The sequence below is a fragment of the Antechinus flavipes genome, chromosome 2 (genome assembly GCF_016432865.1).
Source record: "Antechinus flavipes isolate AdamAnt ecotype Samford, QLD, Australia chromosome 2, AdamAnt_v2, whole genome shotgun sequence".
Classification (NCBI taxonomy): Eukaryota; Metazoa; Chordata; class Mammalia; order Dasyuromorphia; family Dasyuridae; genus Antechinus; species Antechinus flavipes.
Window position 1 is genome coordinate 325,843,342 of NC_067399.1, and position 14,802 is coordinate 325,858,143.

Here is a 14,802-nt window from a genome sequence, read left to right on the forward strand (position 1 = left end):
AAACCAGGAAAAGTAAAAACAGAGAAGGAAAATTATAGACCAATTTCATTAATGATTATGGATGCAAAAATCCTAAATGAAGTACTAGCTAAAAGATTAGAACAATATATTATTAAGATTATATATTAAGACCAAGCAGAATTCATATCAGGAATGCAGGGATGTTTTAACATAAGGAAAACTTTTGTATTTTGTATTCCTCCCCCATTATTCTTTCTTGAGTTTTCTGTGCATTCACATTTGCTTCCTTAGCTACTTCTTAAAATAATGGCTTTGCTAATCCTAGCAAAAAATCATGAAAGTAGTTCAGTTCATAAACATTTAATAAATACCTATTGTGTACCAAAGTGCTAAGGAATACAAAGAAAAAAAAAATTAGTCTCAGGATTTAAGGGGCCCACAGTCTAAAGAGGAGATGGCATTGAAACACATATATACAGATAACTTATATACTGGATAAATATGAAATAAATCACAGAGGGAGGCACTTAAATTAAAAGGGTCAGGAAAGGCTTTCTATAGGAAATTGGATTTTACCTAGAACTTGAAGGAAATCAGGGACACCAGTAGTAGGCAGAGATAAGGAGGGACAAGGAGGAGGCTAGTATCATTGGATTGCATAAATGGTGTGTGTGTGTGTGTGTGTGTGTGTGTGAGAGAGAGAGAGAGAGAGACAGAGACAGAGACAGAGACAGAGACAGAGACAGAGAGACAGAGAGAGGAAGGCATTTGAATATATGCCTAATAGAGAATTTATTTTTCATCCTGAAAATGATAGTAAGCCTTTGGAGTTTATTGAGAAGTAGGAAGGAAGAGGTGACACAGAGTTGTAGCAGCATTTGTATAGGAGCTAAGACAGCTGATGATGGGAGTAGATCAAAGCTGAGGCTGGTCAGAGATTAGTGATATAAAGGGCCAGCAGACTTAAGCAAAGAGATAATTATAGAGTTTATCTAGTTCTCCAGGGACTCAAGTTGGGAAGGGAGGAGAATGTAGATAATGCTGGAGTAATGGGGAAAGAATTGAGGAGGTCAAGGTTTGGAGGTTACGATGTAGATGAATAACATGGTTTGAAGTTGTAAGGCAAAGGAAGAGAAGGAATGATGAGATTGTAATAAGGGAATTTTAGAGTTTGTGAATTCAGAAATGGTGTATTTCTAAATGATGGTAAGATCAAGGAGACTATGAGCATTTTGTGTGTGAATGGAAGAATAGATCATATGAAATGAATAAGTTGAGGAATTGTGTAATTAGGATATTTGAGGAAGTATGAGTGTGTTTGTTGATCTTTTCTAGTCTGACTCCAGGAGATGAGGAGAGAAAGACTGAGCCAGGGATTGAAGTAATTGAGGAAAAGAGTGAATGCCCCAAAGGTCAGTAGACTATAGCTATTTTTGATTGGGTTGTAGATAGGGATTGAAAAAGTTCAAAGGAGAGGTTATTGAATGATGATGGTAGTGGGAGAATCTGATAGTCAGAATGAGATGGAAATGAAAGAAATATTTCAGCTCCCCATATCAACCAATGAGTAGGTGGGGTAGGACTGAAGGTTGAAGATTGGGGGAAAGGGAAGGGGAGAGGCTGTAAATTAGTGTAGCTAGTGAAAGAAAGGAACGCCAGAAAAAAATGCATTGTCAGAGAAAGATAGTAGATGAAGGAGTGGGAAAGAAAAAGATTTAAGATGAAAGCACGTTTATGGTATGTGGAGCAGGCCTTCCAAAGAGCTCAGTGGCAGGGACAGATAGCTTTAGAATGGGATATTAGTGAGGTTTGGTGTAAGGGAATGGGACTGAAAGATTGGGCAGTGTGGCTCAGGAACAGTATGATGATCCCTGAGGATACAGAATCATAACAATAGGGAAGATGGCCGGTATGACCTGTGGGGAGTTTGTTATTCATTGAGGAATTGGTTTAAGTACATTTTCAATTTATTTAGGAGTTTGGCTTCAGAATAGAGTCCTCCCTGGGCTTTATGCAGTTCAGTCAAGGGGATAGGTTCTTGGCCTTGAATGAATAGTGTTAATTCTCCCTTCTTCAAGGCAGAAGACCAGGTTGATGATAGAATGCTATTTTTCATCTTCTCAAGAGAATCTGGAAACCAGGCAGAGAATCTAGCCTGTTTGTCTTCTGAAAGGAATTCCTTTAACTCTAACAATAGCAACTTTATCTTCTGGGATAAGAGGAGGATATACTTTGCCCTCATATTATATCAGTATTGTTGACTTCTTAACCTTGATTCCTGAGCATGATTTAGACTAAAGTTTTGGGGATGTTTCTTGCTGTCTAATGATGAGGTAGTGTAACAAAGGATCAGGGAATAGAAAATTTTCATTTAACTCTCCAGTCCATTGGTAATCCACAAACCATTGTGATTTCCAGTGCTGAAAAACTTTTTGCTGCTCTCTGTTCCTCTGGTCCTGTAAACAGTGCCCCTCTACTCTCAATAGACTCAGAGGATGAGTTGACCAAGAAGGCAAAAAAGTTCTTACTGTTATTTATACATGGAATAAGTTGGAAAATATTTTATTTTGGAAAGCATTATATAATTGACACTCCAGAGTTGTGTCCTTTTGAAGCCAAAATTCAAAAAAGACCAGAAATTTTAATTCCCACCGAAGAAAAAAAAAATGAACAGTTCTTCTTTAGTGTACTTAACATGTCATTAATTTTTTTATTTCAATATTTCATTTAATCTGTGCCAATCGATCCCATTTGCTTTTCCTTGGTTGGATGTGTTTTTAACAGTAGCATTATTATTATTTTGAATCTGCATTAGATCACAGCATCAGACAGTATAAAAGCAATCAAGCCTAAAACAGTTGTCCAGTACATTTCAGGAGATAGTCTGAAACTAATGTAGAACAAGCAGCTGGAGTTCTTTTACTCCAATTCTAATGTTTTCCTCTTAAGAATGGTGCCAAAATTTTATTACAAGATTTTGAATGATAGCTTTGATATCATTTATCTTTTGTCCTTTTGAAGTATCATTGAAGGGGCAAAATAACTGAATAGTTTTCATTACCTATTTGTAGGTAGTAAAAAAAGACATAATTCAGAAACGATTGAAACTAGTTAATCCAGAAATGAAAAATGAACTTGAAAATTGGAAAGCAAAACATAGTCTTTCATTTCTGACATGTAATTAGTATTACCTTGTATGAAACTGCTTTCTAAACTTACTCATTTTAAAATGATTTTCTAAATATTTGTGGCCAAGGTTTCTTTCTTTTTAATTAAAGCTTTTTTATTTCAAAATATACAAATAAGTTATATGTGGATAGTTTTTCAACATTAACCCTTGCAAAATCTTGTGTTCCAATCTACCTTCCCTCCCCCTTTTCCCTACTCTCTCCCCTAGATTGTAGCCAAGGTTTCTCTGTATATAGAATATAAAGTCCTGGAGAGCAGATACTTTTTTTTTTCTGTTATTCCCAGCATTTAGCACAGTGTTTAGCTCATGGTTGGTGCTTAATTATTACTTACTGACTTGTTCATAACTCAGTGGTTTTCTAAGTTCCCTAATAAAAAAGACAAACTTAAGAGATTCCTAAGTACCAGAAGGCAGAAAACAATCTCTGCTTTTAAAGACTTCTTAATCTAGTAATATAATAAACAAGCAAATGACTATGTACAAACTAAACATATATCGGATAAATTGGAAACCATTTCAGAAGGAAGGCATTAATAGTAAAAAAGATTGAGAAAGGTTTTTCGAAGAAGGTGGGATTTTACCTGAAAATTGAAGTAGAATAGAGAGGCAGTGGATAGGAGCTGCCAATGAAAATGCATAGAATGGGAGGGATAAGTGATTCTCTTGTTTGAGGAACAGAAAAGAGGCCAGGCTCATGGAGGCTTGTAAGGTGTGAGAAGACAGAAAATGTTGAGAGCCAGACAGAAAATTTGATATTTTGATCCTAAAAGCATTAGGGAGATACTGGAGTTTAACACTTTATGAAATCAACACTTTAAAAAAATTGCTTTGATACCTCAGTGGATGGATCAGTTCAGGCATGAGATGATGAGGGTCTGAAGGCCCCAGAGTAGTAGCAGTATCATTGGAGAGGAGGTGTCTATGTGAAATGTTGAGAAGACTGGAAAGAACAATAGACCAGAAATTAGAAGGCTTAGACTTGAGGCTAAGTCTATCAATTTCCCCCTGTATGCCTTGGGACATATCATAAATAGATACATAAGATAAAGATATAGAGCATGAAAGGGACCTTAGTTGTCATCCAGGTGAACCACTTTATTCTTTTATGTAAGGAAATAACAATAACCTAAGCAGTCCAGGTTTCAAATTCACGTTCTCTGACTACAATTAATTGTTCCAGTTAGACTTACCTCTGTGGGCTTCAGGTGATTTATCTACAAAATGGAGATAGTATTATTTGTGCTGCTTTTTGTGGTGCTGGATCATTATGCAAAATACTTTTTAGATTTATAATAAATGCTAGATGTTATTGAAGAGAAGGAATGGGAATCAAGTACTTTCTTAAGTGCCTTTCTTACACTGTAAAGCTCAGAACTGAATACAATCTTTCAGGTGAGGACCATTGTTTTTCCTATTACCTGTTCCTGGAAGATATGTCTCTCTTGAATGTAGTTCAGTATTCATTAGCTTTTTCCGAGCCGTTATATCATGCTGCTGACAATTGAGCTTGTGGTCCACTAAAATCCCCAGATCTTGTTTAAAAAACTTTATGTCCATGCCGTCTCCATTTTATTTAAGAAGTTCATTTATTTATTTAGTCCAAATACAAGACTTTACAATGATCTTTATTGAATTTCATCATTTTAGCCCTACACTCTAGCCTGTTAAGATCCTATTGCAGCTTGACTCATTTCCTATGTGAAAGCAAAATCCCCTTGTTTCCTCTTTTAGAAATATTAAGAAAGCATTAAAAATTATCCTACACTAGAGCCCTACTAATTTCTTTTAGGAAAGTATATACAAAGTTAAGAATGAAAAATAGACCAAAATTTTGGGGAGAGGAAGAATCTGTTTAAAGTCATTTTCTTTCCTCATTCCATGAAGGGTAAGAAAAAAAATAATGGGAAAATCGCTGATTACAGTTATTCCCCTCCACATTGCAACTCTTCCTCTTGGAGGTTTTTTATATACATGGGTTGCCTTATGAAATTTCTTTTTGGGAGCTTTGCAGAAGTTGAAGATGGCATATGAAGGCCAGCAGGTGACAGAGCCTATGACCAAATACTTAATTAAATTTTATAATAAGATATTACCCCATAAAATATATAATAAGATACACCCCATAAAGGAAAAAGAAAAATTCATACCTCTTTGGTATGAACAGAGGGCCAAAACTTTTTACATGAATTTACTTGAATTTTCCAGATTACTCTTTTTCCCCAACCCCTGTGTTATGGAAGGGATAACCATAGTTCACTTTTCAGTTTGGATCAGTTGGAAAACAGAATGGTCAGAGAGATTTGAATAGTTTTTAGGAAAAAACCTTCTCCATGATGTGCTGAAAGATTAAAAATACCTCTTTTTCTATTTGATAAAACAAGATCTTAACTTTTATCTGGTGCTCTGTAACTATGTTTTATTATATTGATAGTTTTTCTTTGTTCAAGAATCCTCTAAAATGTCTTTAAAATGATTCATGTTATACAAAAGTCTGGCAGCCTAAGGAGATTTAGTCAGTTGGATATTCTTTAAGTAGAAAAATGCCTACATTTAAAATAATTTGCATGGATAAAAATTATTATTGATAGACTTGTGCGTATAATGGAACACACACACACACAGAATTTTCTTTCATAGTTTTGTTAGCTAAGTGGTAAAGTGGATAGAGTGCTGGACCTGGAATCAGGAAGACCTTATTTCAAACGCACCCTCAGATGTTTACTAACTGTGTGACCCTGGACAAATCAGTTAACTTTTATCTGCCTCAGTTTCTTCAACTGTAAAAAGGGGACAATATTACTTACTCCCTCCCTCCCCCCAACTTGTGAAAATCAAATAGGATAATATTTGTAGCACACTTAGCACAAGCCTGGCTTATAGTGGTCCTTATTAAATGTTTGTAACCTTTACCTTCCCTCTTACATTCCTGCCAGTTTTTAACAAAGATACTATATATACCTTTATTGAAATCATTGTTAAAATAAGAGTCCTTTGTTAAGCAAAGCAATGATACTCTGCTGGAAACTTTTTGCTACAATGATGTTGAATGAATGTTGACTATCACCTTCCTTCTCTTGCAGCTTAGAGCTTCAAAATGTCCTTCTAATGACAACAAAATATTCATATGTATCAATATGTATTCAAGGAATCTGAAGCCCATATCTTAATGACTTTTTGAAGGCAGCTATCCCTGAGCCACCCTATTTTTCAGTTACTATGTTGTTTTTTAATTAGGAAACAAAAGGAAATTGAGATTTTCTATTTTTCCTAATTTTGGGAGCTGAAATATTTAATGTAAGTTAAATAAATTGTCAATGCTATTTTCAACATTTTCATATAAGCCAAACCTATAATTATCTATACATTACTCTGAGATTTGGTATTTAACATTTTTTTCCCACTAATCTATGATAAAATCTGTAATAATAAGTGGTTGGCCACTTTTTTCTTTCTGTGGAACATTATTAGTGGCAAATGTTTTATGGTTGATTATCTTTTCCCTTGTTTTATCCAAACTTTGTTACCATCTCATTTTTCAAATATGTGAACTCTTGTACCTGTTTTTGTAGGTATAATGGTGCACTTCCTAATGGAGACCGAGGACGTAGGAAAAGCAGGTTTGCTCTCTACAAACGCTCAAAGGCTAATGGAGTCAAGCCAAGCACTGTTCATGTAATAACAACACCTCAGACTTCCAAGGTATGTGACATGAAAGAAGAGTGAATATATTAGAAGAAATTATTCTGAATTATGCTTATTTCTCCTGGACTTATTTTCTTCTTTTCAATTATTGTTGGTCTTAGAAGATAATGAAAATCACACATGTCATTAAATTTAGTTATATGTATTAAGAAGAAAGATTCTGTTATTTCTAGTAAATATTTCATTTTACTTCTTTGAACCAGATGGTTTTCATAAGGCTATATATCACTACTATATACCATATCAGTTCTATTGTTGAATCTGAAATTGTTTGTGCTATTTGCTACATGCTATGTCAGAATTTTAAAAATAGTTTTGAATTTTGTTTTCTGCTATAGAGGGAGAAAAAAACACAAAAGGCCACAGCTTCATTAATAGTTTCCATTCTTTTTGGTTAATTTTATTTCATCAGCTACATAGATTCCTTATCCATAAAATATTAACAATAAATTACTAAAGTTTTTGATAACTTCATGATAATGCAAGTAATGTTAGTGCCTCTATCTAAACTTTGAAAACATACCTCTAACTCTGTTAATATTTTGACAAAAATTCGCCTATTCCTTGTAGATGAGGTTTTTATAATGTACTTGTTTGGATCTATGAGAAAAAGTGTATTTTTAATTAAAATTAAGAGTTAAAGAAATGTGGAAAATAAAAACCAATATTATTTAGCTTTAAGTTTTTGGCAAGAAAGAGAGGAACTAATTATAAGCAGTTTGGAGTGAAATCAAAAATAAACTCAGTTTTTTAAAAGATTCTAAGAAAATAAGGCAAGATATAAAAAGAAATCTGGAAGGTCAAAGAAATGTAGAAAACATTTTATGGGAAAAATGGTTTTTAGACACTTAAGAGTATTATTGATAATATGATATTTTTTCACTCACAGGGTTTTTGGGAGACTCAATTAAAGAATTATGAGAACTGGTTGGTTTTATTGTGCATCCAAAGGCAACAAGAAATATATATTTTTAATATATTTATCAGTCATTATGGTACTGTATTCAATTGTTTCTGAGTCTTGGGTACATATATTATTTTGTTGGTTAAGCAAAGACTAGATGGTCATTAAATTTTATCACCATAGACTTTGGTCTATAATTTTTTTTTCTTATCATAGAATCATTCGTTCCGATTTCTCTAATATTTTCTCTTCTGTGTTACTTATTCTCCTTTAAGCATTTTCCTCTCAAATTCTCATTTTATTTTACTTTAATTTATTTCCTTCCTGTTTCCTTTTATCAACTCTTTTTTAGCTTCGAACATTTAATTTTAAGAGGTTCTATTTGTAATTGTTGTGCAATTAACTCTAGTTTTCTGGATTTACTTCTTGTCCTCTAAACTCATATAATTTCATCATTATATTGAATATTTAATTCTGTTTATTCATATATTTAGTCTTCCTATTTTGGGATTTGATGCTTAAAGTTATTCTGTTCTCCTCTGACTCTCTAGTATCTAGTATGTTTAGATTATCAACAATGTAACTGGTGTTGCTAATCTAAATATAAGAATCCTTGATTGGAACTGAAATATTAATCTTGATATTCTTTTTATAACTGAGAATAAAAAAGAAAATTAATAACAAAATGAAAGAATGGCTCACAGGGTTTTTGGGAGACTCAATTAAAGAATTATGAGAACTGGTTGGTTTTATTGTGCATCCTAAGGCAACAAGAAATATATATATTTTTAATATATTTTGGTTATTTTATATTTCTGTGCTGTTCATAAATATTTGCAAAAAGGATCCATGAAATCATTACAATAAGAAACACTTGTCATAATAACAATAATATAAGTGCCAGACTTTCTGCTAAGGTGATGATAAAAAGAAAGGCAAAAAACTAGTCTCTGTTCTCAAGGAGTTTACAGGCTAATGGAAGGAAAAATATTATAGATACAGAAATTCTAAAGAACTTGAAAAGACTTTTCAGATTAAATCAGCATGTGTTTTGATATTCTCTGAAACCTGTGGAAAGATACATATTGGAAAATGTTGGTCAAGATTAATAAATAGAGAGACCAAAAGACTTGAGGACTACATAGACACTTTACACATATATCAGTCTTCTTCAAGAAAAGAATCAACATGCATTGAAAATGGAGACTGGAATAAAAAGGCAACAACAACAAAATATATTTATTATATTTTAACAGACTGAAAATGAGTCATTCTTGAATCATCCATCTTTGTGCATTCACATTCCTAACTTGTTAGATTTGTTAGTACAAAGATTAAAGATTAATACAAAAGTAGAAAAATAAATATAAAACCTGGATACTTTATTTCAAGAAAGCATTTTTTAAATGGACAATATCGGTTAGAATCAATGATTATTCATTGTAGCCAGGTTAAATTTACATCAGAAACAATTCTGGTTTGACCAATTCAGACAAGTTATTAATGATGAAAAATGTTATATGTACAGAAAAAATGTGAACATAGGCACAAACTATAATACTTTCTTAGGCAAATTTAACTGATGTTTATAATTTAATTGCCATAAAAGAAGCTCAAAATCACTTTAGTAAGCAAATACTTGACTTTCTAAGCAGTGATAAGACAGCCAAAGGCAATGCTAGTTTGTGAAAGCATGGAAATAATTGATGTAAGTTTATGAGCAGTGTTACTTCATAAAAGAGAAAAGTAGGGAGGATAAGACCATTTTAAAGCAGGCTTGAAAGAACTGAATAATGTTATCTTGAAGGCATTTAAAGATAAAAGAGAAGATGTAGGAAGCTAACAGTTTTGTGGTCTATCTTCTAGGAGACCCACCATCAAAAAGGAGGAATCAGAAAGTGAAGAATAGAGGAATATAAAATAGAAAAAAAATCCCACTAAAATTACCCAAGTTCTCAGAAGTAAAAAAGCTTAAAATCTTGAGTATAAATAGATAAACCAAAAGGAAATTATTGATAACAGAAGGGAATATAGAATCCAGATTAGCCAAACAAATCCAGGTATCTTTGAATAAATACTAAAAGAAAAAGGAAAATGAATCAAAACCTCATTTAGCACAAGACTCTGGATTTCCAACAAAGCAAGAAACCACAGTAAGATGGTCCTGAATGATTTAAAAGAGAAACAAAAGTGCTGAAAGAAAAAAGAAAATTCTCTAAAGCAGAAATAATTGGTAGAATAGGAAAATCTTAGGAGTGACAAGTCTCATCAAAGAAACAAAAGACAATATAACTGATTGGGAATGTAAATATGGAGAAGTAAAGGATAATCTGGAAGAAGAGAAACAAAAGGCAATAATGTTAAAAGAAATGGTCTCTATAAAAGCAAAAAAAGATATTGAACTCAAAGAATATACATAAACAGCTTTTAAGAATTATAGGTCTCTAATGAACATAAGTCAGTTTTTATTTGCATTTAATTCTTTTCTTCTTTTTTTCATTTAACAAGTATTTATTTTCCCAATTCCTCCCTCTTTCCTTTTTATATTTCCTTAATTGATTCTGTCCCAGTCACTACAGTAGCTGTTCCAAGCCTTTCATAATTCCAGAAGAACTTCTGTGGCACTCCCATAGTCCATCCCCTCTTTCAGTTCAGAATTTTTGCCTAATATTTCACTAAAAAAATTTAAGGCATTTTGCTTCACTGTTGACTTGAATGTATCATTGGATTAAAAGGTATGTATAGTTGAGTGACTTTTTAGAGATTATTCCAAGTTATTTTGCCAAATGGCTAGATCCTTCCACACTTCCACCAATATCATATTAATATAATTGTTTTTTTTCTTAGGCCTTCCAACATTTTCCATTTTCCTTTTCTATCAGTCTTTCCAGTTGGATTGGTAGAGAGAGAGAGAGAGTCAGATATATTCACATATACGTATACACATATATATCATTTATATTATTTCATTTCTGTGAGGTCTCTAAGTAGACTTGTTTTCTTGCTAATCTCTTAATTGTGTCTGTTTTGAGTATTGCCTTATCTGTGCTTTTAGTCAGTCTTCCCATCTTTTTTGAAATTGCATGCAATGAATTTTGCTCTAGAACATCATTTTACCTTATTTAAAGTATGTTATTAAAATCAGTTGAATTCTGTTTTGTAGTACATCTATTTCTTTTGTCTGATCTGTGCATTAATTTATACTCTTTAAATCATAATAAAGATAATTGTAAATTTTTTGCCCCATTATATCTTATATATTTTTTCACCTTCCCATCTGCTCCTTTAAAAGGAGATAAAGGAAGAGAAAAGAATATGATTATTATTACTATGACTTAATTATTGAAGTGTTCCATCTGTCTCCTATGTCTTCACTTAGACCTTGACTCAGATCCTTGGTTCTTATAATTGTTTTCTTTTTCTTTATGATCTTTCCTCTGAAATTAACTTTTTTTTTTTCTGTTTATGGCTGTTTTCTCCTCAGCTCTGTCCTTTTGCTTAAATTTTTCCTGTATTATTTCCAATTGTTTCTCTGGTGAATGAACCTTTTCTTTGCTTAACTTTTTGCATATTTGCATCTGTGTCTATTACTGTGCCCGTATGTTTGCATGTGCATTTGTATTCAGCCCTTCTTTGATTTAGATGAAGTCAATTTCATAAGATATCTGCTTACCTCACTACATGTTTGTATGCTTCTTGAATCATTCATTTCTGAGTAGTATGTTTCCTTCCTCTTCTTTCTCAATTCTTCCAAAGTGTATTCCTTTATCCTTTCATTTAGAAGTATTTTCTCAAAACCAACAAAACATGAAAAACAGCTCCATTTTTACTTAAAGTCTTCTGTGACCTTTTAAGACATTGGGAAACTAAATTTATTCCATTGGAATTATCTTAGGAAGATTCTGAAGATCACCCGGCAGGATAAGGTACCTGACACTAAACTGCCAAGCATTCCAACTCTATTGCAGAGAGCACAACTATTTTGGCTGCCCACATTGTTTGAATGCCAAATATATACTTGCCAAAAAGTTTATTTTATAGAGAACATACCCAGAACAAGCACTCGCAAGATAGTGAGAAACAGTGATATAGGGACACATTTAAATTCTCTCAAGAATTTTAGAATTGATTATATGACATGGGAGCCACTGATATAGGACTGCCCAGCATAGTGTGTCCTCATTGGAGAAGGTGTTGCGCTCTATGAATAAAGCAGAATTAAATTAGCTCAGAAGAAATGTAAGGTGCACAAAGTTAGGCTACCCCAAATGTTCATAGGGACTATCTGTGTCTTCTGACTTGGAGTGGCAGAGCACTCCAAACTCATATTGGTCTGATCAGCCACAGTCAGACACACTATAACTCAACTCTAACATAGTGATGTTGTTTTGATTCTCTTTGAGAATAAAGGACAACAGTCAACCAATTAATCTAGCCTACCATGTGTCCGTGCATTATATAAAGCACTGTGACTACAAAGAAAGGCAGAAGGAAGACTCTTTTCTCAAATAGCTCACATGAGCTCACATGAGTGGAGGAGACAACATGAAAACAACAATGTAAAAACAAGATATGTTGGAATCTTTACAAACTGTTAAGTCATTAGAGTTGATAGAGACAATAATTATCTAATTTAGCATGGTTCAGTATGATTGATCTGATCTTACAAGGAGATGTTTACTCTCATGATTTAACCATAAAAAGGGTAGTCGGAATTCCTTTTCAGTCCACTCAGCAGAACGAATTATATGCGATTATGCTAGCTCTCACTTATTACCCAGGAGACATAAATATAATATCTGATTCAGCCTATTCAGTAGGTGTGGTACAAAGAATTGCCACAGCCCAAACAAAATTTGCAGCTTCTAATATATATCAGCTCTTTAAGGAACTTCAGGAGCAAGTGAGAAAGCAGCCAGGAAAGATTTATATCTTGCATGTCCATTCACATAGTTGACTTCCAGGTCCTATTTTTGATGGAAATTCAGAGTCAGATAGCCTTTTAACTATGTTAGCCAGTATGCCTTTATTTCAGGAAGCCCAGGAATTCCATTCTAAATACCATCAGGCTGCTTGAGTTTTGCATTTACAATTTGGGATAACAAAAGAGGGTGCTAAGAGCCTCTTTATATATGATCTCTCAAAGGTTGACTCCTCCTTCTGGAGGCACACCTAAGGGAGGTGTGAATTCACAAAGTTAGAAAGTTTACTTTGTGAATCTCCCATACTTGTGAACTCCAATGACTACTGGTGTGAACACAAGCATCGTATCGATTAGCTCTACTTAATACCTTGTTTCAGGTTCTGGCCCAAAACATCTCCTTGTAAGATCAGATCAATCATAAAGATTCCAACAAAGATACATACAGGATAGATTTGGGATAATCAGTAGAGAGATAGAACTAGCATGAGGGTAATCATGAAAAGTTTCTCATTGAAGATAGAATTTTTGCTGGGCCTTGAAGAAAGCCAAGAGGCAGAGATGAGGAGGGAGAGTGTTCAAGTGGGAGGTGGGGAGGGGAACAACCAGTCACAATACCCAGGGCCTCCATGGAAATGGAGTGTTTGTGTAAGGAACAGTAAGGTGACCAAAGTCATTGGATTGAAAAATACTAAGCTGTATTTGGTAGCGTAGGTGGAGAGAGTAAAGAATAAGAAGCCTGGAAAGGGGAAGCAGATAATAAAGGGTTTTGAATGCTTAACTGATAGGGAGCTGTTGGAATTTATTGAATACTAGGGAGGCATGGTCAGCTTTGTGCTTTAGCTTCTTTGCCAGCTGATTAGAAAATGAACTGGAGTGGAGAGAGATTTAGTTCAGACAGACCAACAAGAAGCTATTGTGTAATGACCATGTATTTAAAATCACCTGGAATCAGGAATTCAGGTTAAGGGAAAAATCTTCAATCTTTATTGAAGTGAAGAGGTGAATAAGGATTGCAATAGCAATATGGGCAAGAAAGATTGCGATAGCAATATGGGCAGCTGCGACAGGAAGCCAGCTAACAGAGGGGGATCTGAGCTGAAAAGCCGGTCACAATGGCAATGCAAGCAGTCTCTCCTTCCCCTCCCACTCCCCTGCCTCCACCCACCAAAATCGTCATTTCCTATACAACACATCAGGACTTGCACAAAGAGTGGGTGGGGGCCATTCTTTCTCCAAGCATATATATTAATAGAAGATGGTCCAATTACTATTTAGCCTCATGTGCTTGGGACCTCAGTGCATCAACTCAAGCCTCAGCCCATTACACTATTGCAATAGGCTGGGTTGAGCGTGATGAGGGCCTTTGATAATGTCAGAGGAGAATAAGGAACATAGACCAGAGAAAGTATGAAGATAAAATTGACAGGATATGGCAAAAATCCTGGGTGACTGAGAGGATGGTGGTGTCCTTGATAATAAGTAATAGGGATATTTGGAAGGGACAGCATTTGGAGAAAAGGATTGGTTCTATAGACCCAACTACTAATGTTCTTTCTAAACAATCCTTTATTTAATTTTTTCATGTATACATACACATGTATATAAGTTTATGTATATTTACATATATGCATTATGTATAAGTGTATTTGTGCTACCTACCTATTAGAATGTAAACTTATTGTAAGAAGAGATTAGTCCATTATTTATATTTTTGTCCACCTTAGATAGTATTTATTTAACAAGAAAGTTCTAAATCTGATTAATAAATGCTTTAATAGCTGTTAAACCAAAATGTTGTATGAAAAGTCTTTAAGCAGTTTAGCCCAAAATAGTGGAACATTTATTTCTGAATTACTTACCACACTGATAATTAAAGCTTTGTACTTGATTTCACCAAAAGAAGCATTCCCTCCTTTTCTTAAGTCTTGACCTTATTTGGCCAAATTCTTAGAATTTTTGAATAGTTTAGAAACACTGAACTTTAATTCTCAAATGTGAATCAGCTGTCTAAACAAAAACAAGCCACATAGCTTACAATTTTAGAAATCATTTTAACAACCTTTTTTAATCCAGTGTGCTAGAGTTTCTTTATGTAGCTAGTTTTCTGATGGTCCATCTATT

The 14,802-nt window shown here is 33.8% G+C and overlaps 1 protein-coding gene across 1 annotated transcript in view; it reads left to right on the plus strand.

The window, feature by feature from the left end:
- The window catches only part of PELI2 (pellino E3 ubiquitin protein ligase family member 2), a 118,619-nt gene that overhangs the window by 66,266 nt on the left and 37,551 nt on the right, over positions 1–14,802 (plus strand). The window contains exon 2 of the mRNA XM_051977722.1: positions 6,721–6,850. Within this exon, the coding sequence (XP_051833682.1) occupies positions 6,721–6,850 (130 nt within the window). The remainder of the gene's footprint in view (positions 1–6,720; positions 6,851–14,802) is intronic.